Source organism: Plutella xylostella, chromosome 4 (genome assembly GCF_932276165.1).
Source record: "Plutella xylostella chromosome 4, ilPluXylo3.1, whole genome shotgun sequence".
NCBI classification, from domain to species: Eukaryota; Metazoa; Arthropoda; class Insecta; order Lepidoptera; family Plutellidae; genus Plutella; species Plutella xylostella.
In genome coordinates, this window is record NC_063984.1 from 3110876 (window position 1) to 3131661 (window position 20786).

Consider the following 20786-nt stretch of genomic DNA (forward strand, 5'->3'; position numbering starts at 1 on the left):
ACAACAGAAACGATAGGAAAAGTCAACAGAAAACTCGTGCAAACATTATCGGAATGGCTAACGATTGTGCTACCTATCGGTATTGTACAAATTTAGGTCACCAACCACAGATTTAAGAATTGTAGTCGATTTCCCCGATATGGAAGCGAAGAAAATGCCACACAACCTGGCAATGGATAGATAAATCCAGCGAATGAGAATAATAAATGAACCATGAGAATTGCACCTGTCAGTTTACGATGAATAAAATATTGAAAGGTCAAGACTCAAGACGGTCTGAAGTAGAACCCTCACTTCAGGCTTCGCTTCTTGTTATATTTTTATCGTATATTGGGTTGAACTTTATGTTGCAATCAATACTGCATAAGGTAAGTCAATATGAAATGTTCTGTGGCGGTCTTTTTCAGGACTTAGGTAGAGTTACAGCATGTATGTTTGGGCCTTAGTCTGTTTTTGACAGTTTTTGTAGTTTTCGACTCAAATATATTGTTTTACTCTACAAACATGTGTATAGTACACCAAGGTATCATCGATTGTTATTGATAGCCCACAGACTATCTTTAAAGACGCAAATAGAAGCTTTTATTCGCAAATCTTGCTCGACAGTGAGCACTCTCGAGGGTTCGATATAGATGGAGAGGTTCTTGCCTCCGCGGCATCCCCCAGGACTCGTACTAGTGACAGCTCACTATAGTACAATATCGAGAAAATAACCGATAGATATTTGTTTGTACACACCACTCGTATCTGTCTTGAAACAATACGCGCAACGGATCTCTCTTGGTGTTGGTGAAGTAAGCTGCAGATAGCCGGCGGCGCTTGTTGATACGCTGACAAAGCAAATACAAATATCTGATTGGTGAATTCACTTCTCGCATCTAACTTTACTGCCAAGGGCTTTGTAATGTTACATTCTACTTTTCCGTAAGCGAATATAATTACGTATTTTATTTCTTCGCCACGTATTCAAATGAAAAAGTATTTAAAATGCGAGAATTAATCATGAAGAGTCATAAAGTCGGATTTCATTACAATTAGAAACGTGAATAAGTAATTAAATATTCCATCGGATGTGTTTCCAAAGAGCCGCCCCTCAGCGGGAGAGCATTTTTTACTGAATATTTCACCGAAGTGTGGGTGGACAAAAAGCATCCCTACAGCGGAGCTGAGGACAATGGAGCTGGGTGCAGCGGGCGCATGCGCGGCACGGCTGCTGACGAGCTCCAGCTGACACCGGCACATAATCCGACCTCACAAAATGCAACACGCACGATTCACACACCAATCTACTAACTTGTCCGGCTTTTCGCCAACAATGCAACTCCCGACCTTGCCTTTACACAATATACTTCCATAGTTTCATGCCGCTCTTACTTAGTAATAAAGTAGGTGTTATTGTCTCCGGCGAGTTTAATTCTGGGGAATATAGGGGTAGTCGCTAGTGTTGGTTTACGGCACGTCCTGTAGCGAGGCAGTAATGCTCTATAAAGGCGGATCTTGCGCCGTAACAGGTGCGGGCTGCTGTTTATCTTCCGGTGATAAATCAGTTTGTTGCAAATGCCAGTGTGCATCACGTTTTACATACAAAAATTATAAGAATATACATAAGATAAGATAGCCATTTATTTAACTCATTTTTTACATTTACATGCATATACATTAAAAGAAATCCTAATACCTATAATAATTTATAAATATATATATATATATATATATATATATATATACATAGAGCGGTAACAAATGCCGGAAGGGCTAAGCCTATATGATTACCGATGGACCCAACTTAGGTGGTAATTCTGAACTATTTTCCAAAGATATAAAGATATGTGTGTAGAACAATATTTTGCTTACTATAATGATGCACCACTTACGTCACAATACTCACGTATTTTACGTTAGATAAATACATTTTAAAGATAATGTATCTGTCGTGAATTATGTGAGACTGTAAATAGACTATAGTAAGTATCTGCACAAGCATTTCACACGGTATAAGTAGGTAAGTACATATCGAATATGAGTACCTATATGGAAATTAATGTTTTTAGTCACGGCTAATGCTCCATGAAACTTTAGAGCGCTTTACATGTTGCAAGTCTTAGAGCACTTTTAGATCTTTAACAAGTAGTGTAAGTAGGAAACACAAAGTTAAGTTTAAACCAACTACCTAATATTAGCTGCTGTCTCGTCAACGCTTGCATAGTAAATCGAGATCATCGTCGACATCGTCGTACACACACTCTCTAAACACAGAAATAAAAAAATATAGGTACTATGTACTTACACATTACATATCGACGGATTTTTTTAAGATATAGGTACCTACTTAGATTGGAATGTAATTTAACGTTATGAATATTTACATTACTCAAATTTTAACTATGTCACAACCAGCAGAAGAGAATAACTTGTATTTATTTATATTAACAATAGTTAATTATATTTTGTTTTCTATTCAATTTTTTAATAATCACTTGAAAAACACTATTAAGCCTAATCGATATTCACGCCAATCATAAATTTACTACATTAACCAGCAGATAATTTAGATAGTTCCCGCCCAATTTAGAAATTTCACTTTCGACCGCGAAATAATAGCGGCCCGTGGGCGGCGAAATTAGCCGCACCTGTGTGGGCATTTTAGTGGCTCTGCTGGAACACTATGTTGCTTTAGACTTTTAGAGCCTGTATTTACGAGCTACACGGGACATTAATAGCCGTAAATGATCTTACTGAGAAGTATTTGAAATAGTACACATTCCGAGGTATCGCGCGAGTTCATTGCCCCCAGGTGACGGGCACATCTCAGTCACATCACGTCTCCCGGTGATAGATTAGAAGCTATCGAGGGTATTAGCGGCATGCGACGATTGAAGGGCCAGCGCCATCCAGCGAGGCAGGCTGTCTCCCACGCTCGTATCTACTTCCACGTGTTTTACAAACTTTCACATTTGAAATTTTATCTTAATGACGGAAACTAGTAAGAGCAGATAATGTATGCGGCTCGATAAGAACGTGCTAAGTTAACTATACTATTGATGCTCAAGTATGCAGACGTTTTCGGATTAAGGCCATATTTGTGTTCTGCGGGATCGCGGGTGCTATAACATAAGAGAGATAATGAATGAGTGATGGTGATCGCGATCAGTGGTCGCTCTGCCCGGAGCGTCGCGCGCCGCTCGGCATCGCGGCCAGCGCGCACGGATTTTATAACTTTTTTCGCGCTTCTCTCGCGCTCCAGCGCATGCCGCACTTTTTATAAACGACACATCGCCGGTGCAGGCGGTATGAGGCATAACTAAGAATCGAATCTTACATTAAAATTAGCTTCTTAGAATGCAGAAGTCTGCCGAGTCCGTATTTAATTTGATCGGACTTATATCCGCGACCGTATAAACTTTAGAAGGTTTATTCAGTTTATTGGAATAGTTCGGTAACTATTGATCGGACGGCATTTTATGATTTTCGAGGGCGTGTGCGAATCGTTGGACACGCCCAATTAAGCAGCTCTCTGCTGTGGAGGAAGTTGCCTCAGCCCGCTGCAGCCGCGGCCGCCGGACCTCGCTCGTTACCGCCGCTCCAGGAACGCGCCCATTACCACCGGCCGCCGACAGCCCGCGCTTCCTACTGCACTCTCGCCGGCTACTGCGATTACCCCAGTTACGATCCGTTCAGAAACTAGGCGATTAGATCTTGAACAATGCTAGCTAACCGTACATTTGGACAAATAGCACCTCGCGCTAATGAGCTGTGGCTCGCATGCCTGATATGGCGGCGCGAGAGTGATTTGCTCGTATTGCCGCGGTCGCCACCTCCCGGCCGCGCCGGCGACGGCTGCCCGGGACCGCACGACTGCCTGCTAATCGTAGGGAGTCTCGCTTTCTAACCACGTAGGTACAGTTACTTACGCTGATATTAACTTAGAAAACAGGTGGATTTACTGTACCATTAACTTTCCGTTCTTTGTGAGTTGCAATGAAAACTTGCCGGTAATACCTATTCTATAACAAAATCATTGAAAATCCCGCAGAGCACTACAATAGATATGGAAGCGATATTTTACAATGCCTGCAGGAGAACTCCGCCTGTCGATGTCGGCCAGTGCAACATTTTAATCCGATCAGCCCGCAGCGCTGCAAGTCGGGTCATAATCGGCAATTTAATCCTTATTGGATCAAACGATAGCGGGTTTAAACGATCTGATCAAAATTTAATTGTAGGCTATTGCGCATCATAAAGTGTGGGTAATGTGGTGCGGTTTGTACCTGTTAATGATGGGTAGATGTCACTATCGGCGTGTGAAATCAGGTGCCTACGTAGCGAGCGGTTCCGTGTATGGTAGCGGTAAAGCTGTGTTTGTGTAACGTAGGCGTGATGTAGCGGTGCGCACGCGTCTAACGGGACCCGAGATCGATTTGTTCTCAACTGTTAACAGTGTGGACACTAATGCAGTATACTTCCAGTTCCAGGGCACCGCATTGAGCTCAACGACTCGGTGACATCGCGCGGCCGCGGTGGAGAGTTGGGGACACTTCAATACATTACTCTCAGCATCGAATATCTAAGCTCAAAGCTTTAACCAGAAAGTCGTGGTTTTCTCATGATGCAAATGTAAATATTAGCTCAAAATTTCAAAGAACTAACCATAACAATTGACTGGAACAAACGGCCACATATTTTTAAACAATGTGTGTAAATTGGCACCGCTTTCTTCGTCAAAACTTAAAATAACCATAACTTCAGGCATGTTAACGTTAACAAGATCTTTCGTAATAGCCGTCACAGCGAGGCTGCGGTCACAATACTCGGAACAAGTCGGAGAAAGCATCGAGTACAGACTACAGGTGCGCCCGAATCAGGCCACTTGGCAGAGATCGCACTATCGATGTCTCTCACATGATACGGTTACTTTGACACTTCTTCAATTAGGTACACTTATACCTACATTACGGGTAATGAGTCAACGAGTATCTGGGGCGGTTATTTTTGGTTCTAGTGCAAAATAAGTAAAAAAATATACAGTTCACATATTATAATATATGCTTAACTTTATTTTCTTGAATTCAATCATCAGTATCCTATCTTGATGCACACATGTAACACACTGCACTGTGCTTACCAAAATCGTATTTGACAAAACATGATTTTTAGGCGCAGCATACGTCGAACAGTCAATATTATAGCCAAATATTGTTCAAGACAAGATAAACAATCGATTGCATCGAAACACTGATCAATCACACACGGATTTGCGTGACGTAGACCGACGTATCGGGAGGGCCGGTGCTGCCCTCCCCTTCCCTCATCGATAAACAGCACCCCCCCAAGAATTCTACAGCCAAGCTATCGGGCCAGTTGACTCAGGATCATATTTCGGCCTTTTTATTTACATCGTTAGTCTGTTTTGCTCAACTTACGGAAAGGATTGGACAAGACACATCGTTCGATCCCTCTATTCGCAGTAATTCAATTAATAGTTCAATGGATGGAACCACTTGGTGTTAAACCAACTAGCACCCACGCCGCGATGCGTATCGATAGCTATAACGCAGACTAGTTCTAGCGGTAAAAACCGTAGGCGCAAAAATTCATTACCTCAGAATCACTGTTATACTTATGAATTGGCGGCCTACACGGACCTAAGGAATATTAAAGAGGAGCGCTTCCATGACATCGCTAGTTGCTATCATTTATTATTATCAAACAACTCTACAACGACTGTATCCGCGTATACTCCTTGAGGAGCTTCATTAAGACGGAGTAGCACGAGACCCAGCGGGCCACTCTAGCTTACGAAAAACTTCGCTTCGGAGCAGTGCTGATGCTCTAACCACAACTCTATCTCGTTTTATTAAACGTCCCGTTTGCATGATAGCTCTCGATCGTTGGTTTTTTGTAAATCTAGCATAGCCCTTCTCAGATCTGACGGTCGAGACCGCTGACCCACATGACGAGTCGGCCACGCGACCGGAGCGGTCGAACCACCGCACATCCGCTAATACACCACATACAAGGAAAGCCATCTGACCACAACATAAAAACACGAATAACATTAACAACCTTTCTAAGCCGGATACTAACTGATGACCAGAGCGTCTTCGATCGGGAATTTCTCGCAAAAGCGCTCGAACCGAAATGTTTTGAACACGGAAACAAAAACGAGTCATAAAAGAAAGAGGATGAAGCCATGACTTATCGGTGACAAGCTAAAGCCTGACTCACCGAACTTTCGCAAGCTATAATGAATGGCAAATCGACTTTTATGCGCTATATATTGTCGTAAATAGTCAGTAACTGACTTTTAATATCACTAAAATAACTTTTAAAAATAACAACGATACTGGTATGTTATTTCACTCTGTAGTCGAAACATTCTGTGCCTACGCATAATGTTAAGGGCATATTGTTTAATAGACAGGTAATAAGGCTAAGATTAAGAATTAGATTAGATTAATATTAATTTATCTTGTTAAGGGTCTGCAATAGGCAATCGAGGGTTGGCATTGTCATAGAATTATGTAGTAAATGATGCTCTACAGCCTTGAAAAAAATCACACAGGTAGCCGAAGAGTCTAGCTAGGTGCTGAAACATTCGAATTTAAGTAAATGCTTATGGATAACTGTAAATTAATTACGAAAAACCAGTAAATCACACTCCCGTATTGTAACAACTGTGTCGTAATTATCAAGAATTTTCATATGATTCTTATCAAATTATAAAGATAAATGCTTGGACTAGGCGCTAAATACCTTGTTTTTTAATAAACACACACCTATTTTGTGTAAATTAATCCCAAACTTGAGCAATTTTTTTCCCTCAAATCTTCATACAAATATCTATGGCGGCTTTCTGTGTTATAAAATCATAAACACAAGCGACGTTTGACTCAGTCGGCCGGTGGCCTCCAAAGAAGGGTCACGTCGGTTTAGGCGGCACTGACAGCTCGCGATCTAATTGTGTACAGACACAAAATCACTGCACATTGGTTGTCATTGCACTTTTTCAACTTTTATGACACCAACATAATTTGATTTGAAATTGAGGAAGCATAATTCTTATACTATATTCAATAAATTAAATGATAATGTTTTTTATTAGTTAAGTCCATGGTACTTCTTGATTAAATTATAATTATTAATGCCTAACTAAAACTCACCGCAGTGGTGGGAAATGGTTCAAGCTTAGGAAGGCAGTTTAGACCTTGGGGATATGCACAAAGGTTCCACTTGAGAGAGCCGCAGCACTTACACCCCCACAGAGAATAGAATAGAATCGAGTTTGGGCTATTAAGTATGTTTTTCAAAGAGAGAGAGAAAGATATTTTAGGTTTCCTCTGGATTAGTTAGGTTTACTGGGTTTACTAAATTCATTCGTAACGTAAAATTGTCAATGACGGAATTTCTTCTATAGACAGTAGCCACTAATAAAAACAACGATATATGGCGTGATTTGCAAAAGTACCTATCTAGTCAACCTGCCACGGGGTGACTTCGGTGGGTAACTCAGAATAATACTAATTATATGTTATTGCATCAATAATGAAAAAATCAAGAAAATATTCAAAGTTTCCATCCTCGCTTTTCACGCACACAAATCACAAACTCATGCCTTGTTCTAGGAGCAGGGTCTACCCTGGTGCATTTCCATGACCACTTTTCATTAGCGTCCCACCGGTTTCGATGCTCAGCGGAATAGCACCATTAACCATTATTATTCTGAGATATCATCACTTCTTATTCTGAGTTACCCAACATAAAATCACGCCATCTATTGAAATCATTTTTTAAATTAGGATTTGTCTATGGTGTGGTCCCCAAATTTAAGGGTAAAAGCTAAATAATTATATTTTTACCTTTTTTTATACCTATTATATTAAAAGACCTATTCAACGATACCCTACCTACACCATCAAAATAACCGGAAAAAATATCAGCCCCAATTTACTTGTATGGGAGAGGGAGTACCCCAATTTTTTTTGGGTACTCCTCATATCTATGCGAAATATCAGCTTGATATCTTTACCCGTTTCTGAGAAAAAGGGCAGTGACAGACAGTCAGTCAGACAGACGGACAACAAAGAGATCTTATAACGGTTGCTTTTTTCCTTTTGAGGTACGAAACTCTAAAAATATGAAAAAATATTATTCTGCCACCAAAAAATATACTTTCAAACATACATACATACAATCAAAAAACATTACTCTCCTCCTTCGGCAGTCGGGTTAAAACAAGTGAGACTGATTCTGAACTTTTGTTCTACGAGTTTTAAAAATTAACCAAAAAAAACCTTTATCATAGAAACTTTGTTGACACGTGACTTTTTACCATGGAAAACGAATTTTATTTTTCGCGTTTTTGCAAAACTCGTAGAACTAAAGTTGTTCAGAATGACCCCTTGAGTCATCCCCTTTCGGCTTAGTATACCCTTAGTATAACTTATTATCTACACTTTAATACCTGTAGTTACCTTTCTACAAGTAAATACCACATTTGTTTAGAAATCTAATCGGGTTCCGAGTATGGAGAAAAGTGGCACCCCTATTAATTTCTACTCTTTCCTGGTGCTTACCAGTGTAATTAAAAATTAAACTTACCCTCAAATCACTACTTGAAAATAATTGTCAATAAAGTTGGCGAGTAAAAGTTTATCGACCCACTGTGCAAACTCACATGTGTGCGTGTCACTACGTGTGCTGTGTGAAGAGCATTGAAAACCCAAAATTGGCGCGGCACGTCACCCTGTACGGGCCCTTAATTACAAATATATTCCTAAGATGTACATCGTACAAGGCAATTAACTGGCGTAACATCTATTTGTCAACAGGCATTAGTAAAAGTTTCCGAGCCGCTAAGAGTTTATTACAATGCCACCTGTCTATTTTGAAATTAATTTACGCAAACAGGTAGGTAGTCTTCTTCCAAATAATTTGTGTAAGCAATTAAGTACATAAACATTTTGAAACTTTTTCAACATCTGAATAGAAGCACTGAGGAATTTTGTCCTGTAACATTTCTCTTTACGAACAAGATGAATACGAGTTTCTCAGCAATCCAATAACTCGTGAAATGGCTGTCTCCGCGTCGCCGCCGCCGCCGCCGCCGCCGCCGGGCGCGGGCTCATGTATAAATTTTACAGCAGCCCAAAGTGGAAGTGCGGGTGAAGCGAGAATCGAGTCAGTCATTTCACAAAACATTTGCCAGCTGTATTAAGCTAAAGCCACGTTTTACTTGCGGACTTGGGATGGTACGTTTAAGAGACGATACGTGAACTGGAGAAGTCGTGAAACATTAATGACCACAGTATTTCCTGGGCGGCCTCGCGATAAATCCGACCGAATAGCCCGGAGTAGGCGCCATAATGGACCTGAGGACGTAAGGACCTACTCAAGCACTTTTACTTTCGTTTAACCTATGAAGGTGCGAGCGACGGTAAAGGGATATCGTCTTATACGGTGTGAATTTTCCAAAGCTTTCACGAAGTTGGTGTCGAGTATTCTCGTCACAGGATAAGTGCGGGCGCGACGGTGTGAAATGTTAATGTCGCTCGCGAGCACAAAGCAGTAAACGCTTTCTTAACATACCGACACTACTTCAAGCAGAAAATGGTAATGTTTCAGCTGGACCACTCTTTCTTTTTAAATATAAAATGGCCTTACCGACGACGTCACGTACTTAATACTCCCAACTATCTTACAAACGTAGACAATTAGATCGATGGTACTAAAGGCATTTGACGTCATCTACTCCCAACTTTTTCCCGTTCAATCGACATTCCATTATCGACGCAAAAGTAAAACGGCGTATACCTTATTCATTTTATGAGCGTTAAAAGCAATTTTATTGAGTTGTGTACTTTTATGCGTTCGGTGTTTGAAAATGTGAAGCTGAAAGGGCGTCGAGCGTCCAATCTAAAGCTTTTAATAAATAGAGTGTGTGGTTTTTGCCGGCGAGCGAGTGATATGATGTGTAGTGAGTGTGTGAGTGGCGCGTGGGGGTTCCGCTCATCTCGCATAATCTTTATTGACCAAAACTCATTTCGCATAACTCGTATGGTCTAAACTTTTTTGGCCGAACCATCACTTTGCCAAGACTTATGTGGCATAAGGCTCGTTTCGTCTAAAACTCTTTAGGCACAATCTTTAAACACCTAAGTTTCGTTTGCTCAAATTTATGTTCGTCTATACCTATGTATAATCTTGTTTCTCGTAATGTTATCTTAATAAATAATATATTAAGTTTGTAGTAAATGTACAAATTGTGGTATTTTTCTCCTACATCCTGAAAATCACGATATTGTATGATCAAAAAATCGAAAGTTAACGACCAATATAATTATTACAAACCCCATGAGATCGAAACCTAAAAATAGGTGCGACGAAGAGCAAAGCGAGGAGGAGCGTGTTAGGTGCACATGTTCATCAAAACCAAAGCGGAGCGCAGCGAAGCGGAGCGGAGCGTTTTCCAAACAGCGGAAACAATACAAGGCACTAGTTTGCGCTATGTAGGGAGACGCTCCGTCAAAGTTAAAGCCAAACGAATATTATTACTTTGTATAAACCTAATAAACCTATGCCATAGCATTATTAGGCTATTCAAGATTTGGCCATACCATTATTAGACTAAACAATGTTATGCGAAATAACTTTTTACTAAACGAGATTTATGCCATACGATTTTCGGCGTAACGAGACTTTGACCAAACGTTACTATGCAATACGAGATTAGGCAAATAAATCTTATGCCAAAAAAGGTAGAACCGGCGCGTGGCGGCCGGCTCGGTGGCTGCGCGGGTTGCTCGTCGACTGCTGAATTATCTGCGCGTAATTTGTCTACGTGCTCGGACTGCGCGACCACGCCGCCCGCCGCCGCCGCCGCAGCCTGAGCGGGGTCACTCTCAAAATCGAACGAACAAATTGTCATACAATCCGCACGCTTAATACGAAAAGGCAGAGTCGTGGTTAGCGCTTTAGTTTTGCTTTTCCTAAGCTTCGTCTACTTAGAGAGTGACCCCCTGTCCCGCACGCCCCGGCCATGCCCCGACCGGCACGCGCTCATTCAGTCACGTATTGCGTACCAATACCCCGCCGACTACACCCGATCAATTACCACATAACATCTATTAAAAGTCATCAGCAAAAAGATCAACAATGGAACGGATGTGAAGTGAAGTTCAAGAGTGCTAAGAGAAAAGTATTGCTCCGATAGTTTGATTTGAATAATCCCAGTATGTTTGAATGGATGTAGAGATCATGGGAAATTATGCATATACAATAAGTTATCATAATTTTATTGTCTTTCTAGCATATCAGTTATTAGGAATAGCAACGTGCCCGCCCCTACATTGCAATAGAGCTAACATAACACCGGGAGGATTAGGTGCAGCGATGCATGATCGATCAGTGTTTACGCAAATAACAGATCAGGAAAAACTCTGCTACTTCACTTAAAATAAAATGTGTTGAAATTGAAGATATGTTATGTATTTAAATACATTATAATAATAATACTAATAATAATAATGCGGCAGGGCAGCTTGTGGCGAGCTGTTGGGCATTAGCGACCCCACCCACCCGATGCCGGGGAGAAACCCTGTTCCTCATCTCTGGCTTGCCTTTATTGGTTGTCCAGAGTGAACACTGACGAGGAACAGGATCTCCCACCTCTTGCTTGCCTTCATTGGCTGGCTTGAGTGGTGTACCGCTAGAGCAGCAATGCTCGAGGAAGGATGTATTACCCAGTAAGGTGCTTGTAGGGATCTTGACCGATCACGCGATTGTCCTGAGAGCCGTGGAATACCTCTCCTTCCTTAGCACCTCATGCCATGTTGCCCCCTTGTTGCTACGTCACTGTAATGTGCTAGCGACTATTTTGAGGGGCCCATTTAATGTGTGTGCGAGTCACCGCCTGCCTTTTTATCCGTGTGTGAAACATGTAGGTCAGGCAGGGGCCATAGTCCTTCCATAGTCCCAGTTACCCAGTCCATTTAGCACCCCCTTCCATAACCCTGTATTAGTTTTCTCCATATCCTACAATAGTCCTGCACTAACCGGGGATTTTCCTTGGGTTTACTCTATAGTTTACACAGGGAAAATCGCCGGTTGGTGTCACATTTCATATAGATTAATGTTGTCAAACGGGCCTCTACATGTTGGCTTCGGCCCCATGCACGCCTTCCAAATGCCCGGGACCCCATGGTCCCGTGATGGTAACGACACAACATAATAATAATAATAATAATGTATAAAGGTTAGGTACGGTCAGCTGCATTAGTAGCTATATACTTTTGTACCATGTCAGACTACCGATTATTAACGAACCGTCAATGTTTGAATGAACCAATTGTCAGTTTGTGAGTTTGACAAGGTACAAAAGTGTATAGCTATTTATGCAGCTGACTGTACATTTGTATACACTACACACGATACATATTTCATTTGTAATTATTAAGTCCTATACATTTTCCTCGCACCACATTACATATATATGTACTTTATTTCTGAATTTCATCAGGTAACCATTTTCACCATAATGTATTAGTTATGGTTTATAATTAGATTTTTTAAACGATCTTTCAAAAAGGTAGGGGTCAGAAGGATTTTGGCCCGCTAAGCGTAACAATCGGCTGCGGACTTCATGCAGACGCATGTCCAATCCGATCATCATCCCCCGTATACCTTTGGAAAGATCAATTTGCCGAGACTTAAAACAGATGTCTTGTACACAACCGTAAACCAAACCATACCGCGATGTACAAGTGTTTCAGTCAGCGACATCTACAGATTTTTTCAGGAACTAATTTTGTTTCATTAATATTTCACAATGATATATCTTTATTGTTATTATCATTATCATCATTTAGATTAACCTTCATAAACAATACATTAAGTTATATCTGTAAGTAATCTTCGAATCGGTTATGTACAGCTGCACAGTGGCGCCACCTGATAGCGAGAATATGAAACTTATTTTAAAGTTTTGCTTGTAGAGTTAAAATTACATTTTGGTTTGAATGCATATCAGTATCAGAGATCATATAGATCTATTCATCTAACCATGTTTATTCCACAAATAATAATAGTTGGAATAGGACATTATTTTATTCCTTCGAGCCAATACTTCAAATATAGCAAACAAACATGAACCGCATACAAATACATAAAAAATTAAATAAAATACATAAGGAAGAGGGGGGAAAGGGAATATAAAATAGAAACCATAGCCAATAAACTACAAAGTCTATTTTTATCTCTAGTTTATCTCCCAGATGTTCCTCTTACCCTACCTGACCTTATGCTAAATATATTGTAATTTACATTAAGTACCTCTATAACTTTAGATCTCCTAAACAGTCTAGAGTCTAGACTTCTAGACGGATCCCGTACCGCAATGTCACCTTGGGTTTCACAGGGTTTCCAAATAAAGCGGGCTAGAGCAAGTGAGTGTCAAATATCCAAATATTTTCTAATAAAATCACACCCAACTCAACGCGGCCCGGAGCGCTCACCGGCGGGAGCTAAAGTTTAATCGATCTGTCACTCAGATACTTTCCGGGAATTCTCGTTATGAATTCAAAAGGAAACTGGATATCCTTTTCGCTGATAAAGACTAATCGGTTACTGATAGCATGGGCTGGATATAGCGAATTATAGAAAGAAAGAAACATTTCTTCGGCACAGATACAGCAACATACAAACAGGAAATCATCTATTAAAAACACAGATACAGCAGAAAAACAAACATTAATAACAAGAAAACAAGTAGTGAATAGTGTGATGGTGCATAAATGATAGTTATAGGCATCGAAGAAAGTTTTGTAGTAAGATAATAATAGTCAATCTATCGTAAATGTTTCTAGACGGAGCGCCAAACTTTATTAGAAGTTTGCACCAAGTTATAGTTTCCAAGTAAGCAAATTAAGCCAGCAAACCGTTGGTCCATGATTGAAATGCATTTCGATTCAATATGTGGGCCAGAACTGGATCGGCAGTCGAAGTTACATAGTTAGTTGTTGTCGAAGTGGAGTGTAAGTCCGAGGCACTCCGAGCCACTTGCCGAAGAGGAGACAAGTTCTGGCTTTGGGGAAGTTTTGGTGTTTGCATGTTGGAGGGGGGACCCAGAGATACTTGTCTAAGGGAGGACCAGATAGTATGCACTCCATCCTTCTCCACAAGTTTCGGCTGTAAGGATCAGTGGGCTCTACTTCTACCTTAATGTGTAATTGAACGATTGGCAAAGATATACTGAGTATAAAGTGTGGAAAAATTAATTGGGACCTCAGAAGGAAACGTACGTTAAATCCGTAAAGGCACTCATTTTTTTTCTAAAACTAGGCCAGGACTCGAACCTAAATTAAAATAGTCCTGATATTCACACATGTCCTGATTTCCTCAAGTATACAAGAGAAGCTCGCATAACTTATTATTTATTACGCCATAAAATCTCCATTGTGAGATCATTACGAGCTTGAGGAGGGGGATTATAAATGATTGTTTTTTCTCACTTCTGCTGTAATGGGGTTGGCTGTGTTGGTAACCTATAATATTGCAAGGGGTTATACGCACTTAGGTACAAAACATTCAATAAATTTTCATGTACATTAATAAGATTGGCGACAGCGTATATAATCATGTGTATCATCATATCATAGCTTAGGTAGAAAACCATCATAATATTATATCACCATCAAAAACTTTGGCACCGTAATTCACACAATTAAAAAAATATTTTATTGTTGTATTAAGTAAGTATGTTTATTTAAATTTCTTATTAACTTAGTGATTTACAAGAAACACGGTTGAAGTTAATGTAGTTATTATTAATAATATTAAATTTAAGCAGCAGTTAGCGGCGCAGCAACAGAGATTACCGCTTGTAAATACTTTCTATACATAACATTAAAAAATATTATGAATAAAACGAATTCTTTACGCTAAATTGAGATACAAACAACAATAACGTAATCGGGTACCGAGCACATGAAGTTACTCTTCAAAGTTTCTAACTGTAAATGGGACTTTCGCCGAGTAACATCAGTTAGTAAGTACCGAAAGATTGCATCGTACGTTAGCTGTAACAACAGCACTACCTACTTGCATTATGCATAATATTATCATAGCATAACACACTGTGAGCGTCTTATCGTTTAGTTCATCTATATAGCTAGATACTGCACTTACGGAACATTCTGTGGTTTATTTCTGATAGTTCACTGTTCATCAAGTGCTTAACTGCCAGATACAATAAAAACTATCCCCATTATTCATAAAAAAGTTACTGGACGCTTTAGCTATTGAACTGTTCTGTCACTCTCTGACAGAGAACAATTTGTTCTTTGACAGAGAGTGAAAAAACAGTTCTATAGCTAAAACGTCCAGTAACTTTTTTATGAATAAGGGGGTATGACTTTAGCAATTAAATTTTTACGCTTTTTATAAAAAAAAGTTTCAATCTACGAAACCGATAGATTAGAAACTGGCAGTAAATCGATAAAGTGATTTAAATTGCAACCTGAGAGGCGTGCTCTTGGCTTTGTGTACCAGGATAGCAGGGCTACTGGGTGGCTGTAGACTGCCCTGATTGCAATCCTCTCGCCAAATGCAAAACCAACCACCTGCGGCGATTTTAGATACGTTTTGTACAATCTGCTATACATAATCACGATACCTCTATTAAGCTTGTTATCTTCCTTCGCAGCCGACTGTACCTCATATAAAATATGGGCTACAGATAATCTGGGAAGCTGCGGCGAATGTGTGTGCGAAAAATCCGACATCGGGAGTGCGAGAAAATATATTAATGACCTATGATACGCTTCAGCCCAAGAGCCTCTCGGGAAATCTCACGAGAGCGATTGTTACTGAATGATTTACTCCAAGCAGGTCGTATTCACTTAAGAAGTTATGGTGCCTTCTAAAATGCGTACTTTTGTATCAGACAGAAATTATACGTCTTGATAGATACTCTTTATTCACTGTCAACTGCTATAAAACGAATGATTGCATGCAGTCGTATCGTTGTCAATTTATCGATTTACATTTTGCCGATTCATAATCATAATTCAAAACACCACACCGGCAGCAGCAACGGTTGCATTTATACAAACATAAACAAACAGGGTCTAACGGCCTAAATGCATACACTTCATGAACTGGGTAAGAAAATCTAAACTCTAATAATATTCACACGGCCCTATTGTTAGCGCTGATCGCTTATCGTCAATTCATAACAAAACGTGCACCGGATCGTTACGTCATAATATTCATAATGCTCCACTTGTAACACTACTAACGTGATTACACGGACTCACGATGCATTCAAATATGAAATAACTGTCAGTAATTTCGTCAATAAGCTCATTTATAGATAAAACCACATTTATAGACAAACACACAAGATTGTAATGTATGAGATTGGTTGTATTGTATATTGCGGCGTAAGCTGCATTGTTGCTAACTTGCTATAAAGGGTGGTACTTTCCGTGGCTTACGATGTGTTACGCGGCTGTCCATCTGCTGCAGCAGCAGTGCTGCTAGCCGGCGCCCAGCTGTCTATAAGTATACTACTGATTTAATAGAGGCTATGTAGGAACAATGTACATACATTGCGTGGTAATGCATACGCAGTGCAACTTCAAGTCTTCAACGATTAACCACGCGACGTAACTGATACAATGAATTGATAGCTTCATCCAAACGTTTACGTGTTACGTTGAGTTGAGTAATAAACAGTAACCGATCATTCGAATCACTGTAATTGTTAGGAAACTTGGTAAAAAAGAGAGAAAACGGCAATAATTTCCGTAACAAAACAACCAAGCGTTTCTACGGATTAGATTTTACGAATCAGGTAAAGTATTTGTTACAGGTAACCGGTTAGAGTTAAAGATACAGGCAAAGGCCAAAAGAAAGTGAATCTTCAAACTGTGGCCAACCGGAGATGCGTCGTGTTGGGTACCGTTAGCAGTGAGATCAGACCTGTTTAAATAATGCAAACAGGCCACACGGCAGATACACCACGTCACCATGAAAATGTAATTTAATGAATGATATATGATACAGAAGAAACTACGATTCCAATCATTCCAATTGATTTCACTAGAAATGGGCGCGCAGACGAAACCGAATAACAACTTCTTTTGACTTTGTAAAACTTCCGCATGTGTGTGTGTAATTATAATTGGAGAAGTGAAAGTTTTAAAGTGCGAGTTTTTGTGGCTTAATCCAATAATGATTTAAGATTAAAGACCTACAAAAGCCCCATGTGATAACAAGATCAAAAGCCACTTCTTATACATGGATATTTTTCTTAAACAAATAATAAACAAAATGGAATACAAAAGAGCACCTGTACCGAAACTCTAATCTAATTTGCAACATAATGCAACCGCGAACTAAAACGTAATTAACGGTTTCTGCCGCGAAACTGCTTCCTCACATAAACCTGCACAAAGTTCGTTGTTAGTGTGTTCACTGAGCGTTCACTAGTTCACTTTATGAACAAAAGCTCGCAACTATCTGTGTACCTCGATCCAGTGAATCCCGGCTCAACATCATTATGGATCGATTTAGAAAACAAGAGCGGCGATTGCTTCACGTTCTTACCCTCTTCCGAAAATAAGGGTTTTATAAGTTAGACATCCATAAAATTTAGTGCAATAGATGAAATTAAAAATTGAGCTATGATACATCAATGGGAAATGGTCTAAGCTCCATTCAAGTGAATCAGGTGCAGGCACAAACAGCACAGAAAACAGAATAGAACAGACCTACGGAGTGGTTAAATAGAAACGCAGGTACCATTAGTGGTTACAGTTACATCTATTAGCTGTCCCAATGTGGCATTGCAGGGCACGCTCGAGCGGCGCGGCGGCGTGGCCGACTGGCCCGCCCGCTCGCCCGGAAAACTCAGCTTTCCCTCCCATCCATCAACGGGAGTTTACTGTCACCCCTCATGTCTTATGTCATTAATACGGTGTCTTGACGTGTGATGCCGTCGCACCGTTAGTGCTCAACTGCTCAACCAATCGAAGTCGTTATTAAGTACCTAAGCCAATTAGGCAAGGCCTTGAGCACTAGAATTTAATGGCGGGTCTTAAATCCTGATGTAATTATCCACTCAGCTTCCAAAACTAGTTTTTTAGTGTTAGAGTTTCTCTACAAATTTATGATTTAGTAGACAGTAGACATGTTATACTCGTAAGTATACTTTCTAGGAATGAAAAGTTCTTTTGTAAATAGTAGATAAAATATATTAAATGCAATAATTATGAGGTAGAAAGTGTCACGGTGCGTAAGATAGCGTGGCGTCCCACTGTGGCATAAGCAGATTACGGGGGGGAGGGGTGCGGGGCGCGAGACGAGGCGCGAAACTTCTCTTAAATTCCTACATAATTAAGCATCACGGGGGAAGACGGCGCGGGGACAGATTGCCACTTCGCCAAACCAATTAAACTAAGAGTTTTACCGGGACATCATTTATTAATATATTTTTTATTTAAAATGTTTTGTGAAGTTATGCAATAACAACAGCAGCTGCCGTGGCTTTAGTACCCTATCCGATGGCTGTGTGCCTTTCAATCGACATTCGTATCCAAACTACCCAGGCAGGGATTCTTGTAACATTACAGAAAGATTTTTGCTGCTCACTAACTCTGTCATTTTAATGTAGGAGTGTAGTTGAAACACTAGAATACCTACACGCAATTTACATTGAAACAATCTATAAAATCGTTTTATTTAATGGTCTTTCAGACCACTCATAAACTATAAAACAAGGGTAATATAGGTACTGTTCACTCAATTAAGTTATAAGGGTTGTAAGTACTAACCATTATAGTCATCATTAAGTTTATAATAGAAACAACGCATGTTTAATTTGAACTCTAAAATGTAATTGACTTGGCCCACTTCCCATATAAGAATATGAACAACAATTATATCTGAGCTTAATTACAGTCTTGTAGCTAATACGATCCACAACCTCCCTATAGTATTCATTGGATCTGTAGAAACGAGGGAACATCCACCTTCTAGCACTCGTACCACATTTCGATGCAGATGGATTTTAATAGCATTTGCTATTTAATATGATGAATATTTCGGCCGGCATATATCTATCATACAACCAACTTTGAGTCACCAATATGATGGGCATCACCTGCCTATCAATACCATGTCGATCTTTTTTTATTTTATTCATCCTAATCGGCGCTTTTACATTCCTTGCAGAGATCGCCGTGGGTGGCGGCGTGCCTCGCGCTGCTGGCGCTGGGCGCGGCGCGCGCGCAGTGTCCGTGGTCCACGCCGGCGCTGCAGGCCGCCTGCGTGTGCGCGCTCAACCTCGCCCGGGACCTGTCCGTGCAGTGTGACCAGGTAAGAGACCGAGGTTTCTAGACACGCGGTAGCGTGTCAAGCCAAGTTCGAGAAACAGAACTGGCGAGCCGCACCGTGTGTAATATTACACGAACCATTTCGAGCCACTTTTGACCCTCTCATAAATAAAAAACTATTTAATATAAACGTATGAAATTTGGCACATATATTGAGACTTACGAGATACATATGTGTTCTAAATTTCATGAGCGTAGCTCAAACGGTTATTTAGATATTAATGTCCAAAAAACCAAATTTTTAACATTGACTGACTCACTCACGTAGGTATAGATCAAAACTCTTATGGTACTACATACTATCATAATATGCGAAAATATGAAATGGCTTTGAGATGCATAATATTAATGTTAACTAGTCTAAGATAGCTGTAAATATAATGGAATGGGATCGGATCAGATGAATCGGAACGAATCGAATCAAATGGAATCGGATCGGATGGTGTCTAATCGGATCGGATCGAATCGAGTGGAATCGAAACGAACCGAATCGGATCAAATCGGACCAAATCGGATAAAATCGGATCAAATCGGATCAAATCGGAAAAAATCGGATCAAACCGGATCAAATCGGATAAAATCGGATCAAATTGGATCAAATCGGATAAAATCGGATAAAATCGGATCAAATCGGATCAAATCGGATTAAATCGTATCAAATCGGATCAAATCGGATCAAATCCAATCAAATCGTATCAAATCGGATCAAATCAGATCAAATCGGATCAAATCGGATCAAAACGGATCAAATCGGATCAAAACGGATCAAATCGGATCAAATCGGACCGGATCGGATCGGTTAAACAATTGAGTGAATATTGTACCTACATTTTATAAAGTCTTGAGACTTTTAGTTTTTTAAATGCGTTTTTTAAATTTGTCTTTATAAATGGACCTACGGCCTTACGATACGAGCCTCGTAACGCGAAGACATGTACTTATATGTACTTACCAACAAAAAGTAATGATATCCAATCAAAAACATAAATGTGAAATGAGAGCCAAGTTGAATATTATTATAAATGCCTTGGTTGTTGACTACAACGACAAAAGAAGTGAGATCTAAATGGGTGCCAAGTTCAATGGTCAGTCCTGAAATTTATTTATAAGTAACAGTATAATATATCATATCTTCTTATAACATAAAATAATGTATTGTAGCCTAAGGTCTGTCTTGGCTAGTTTTCATATATGAATTACTTATAGCCTTCACAAGTTAAACCAACAAGAATTTGTCGGTTCTTATTAATTCGAACATAATAATTCGTTGGTAGGTGTATATAAACTAGCCAAATCAGACCTTGGGCTACAATACATTATTTTATGTTATAAGAAGATATGATATGTTATACTGTTACTTATAAATAAATTTCAGGACTGACCATTGAACTTGGC

The 20786-nt window shown here is 39.9% G+C and overlaps 2 protein-coding genes across 2 annotated transcripts in view; one reads left to right on the top strand and one right to left on the bottom strand.

Annotated features, from left to right (window-relative positions):
• LOC105393763 (rab3 GTPase-activating protein catalytic subunit) overlaps positions 1 to 20786 on the bottom strand; it is a 37936-nt gene that overhangs the window by 10469 nt on the left and 6681 nt on the right. The gene's annotated exons all lie outside the window — the stretch shown is intronic.
• Positions 1 to 20786, top strand: part of LOC125490022 (vasorin) — a 32673-nt gene that overhangs the window by 7997 nt on the left and 3890 nt on the right. Inside the window, exon 2 of the mRNA XM_048627970.1 lies at positions 19231 to 19374. Coding sequence (XP_048483927.1) covers positions 19231 to 19374 — 144 coding nt within the window. The remainder of the gene's footprint in view (positions 1 to 19230; positions 19375 to 20786) is intronic.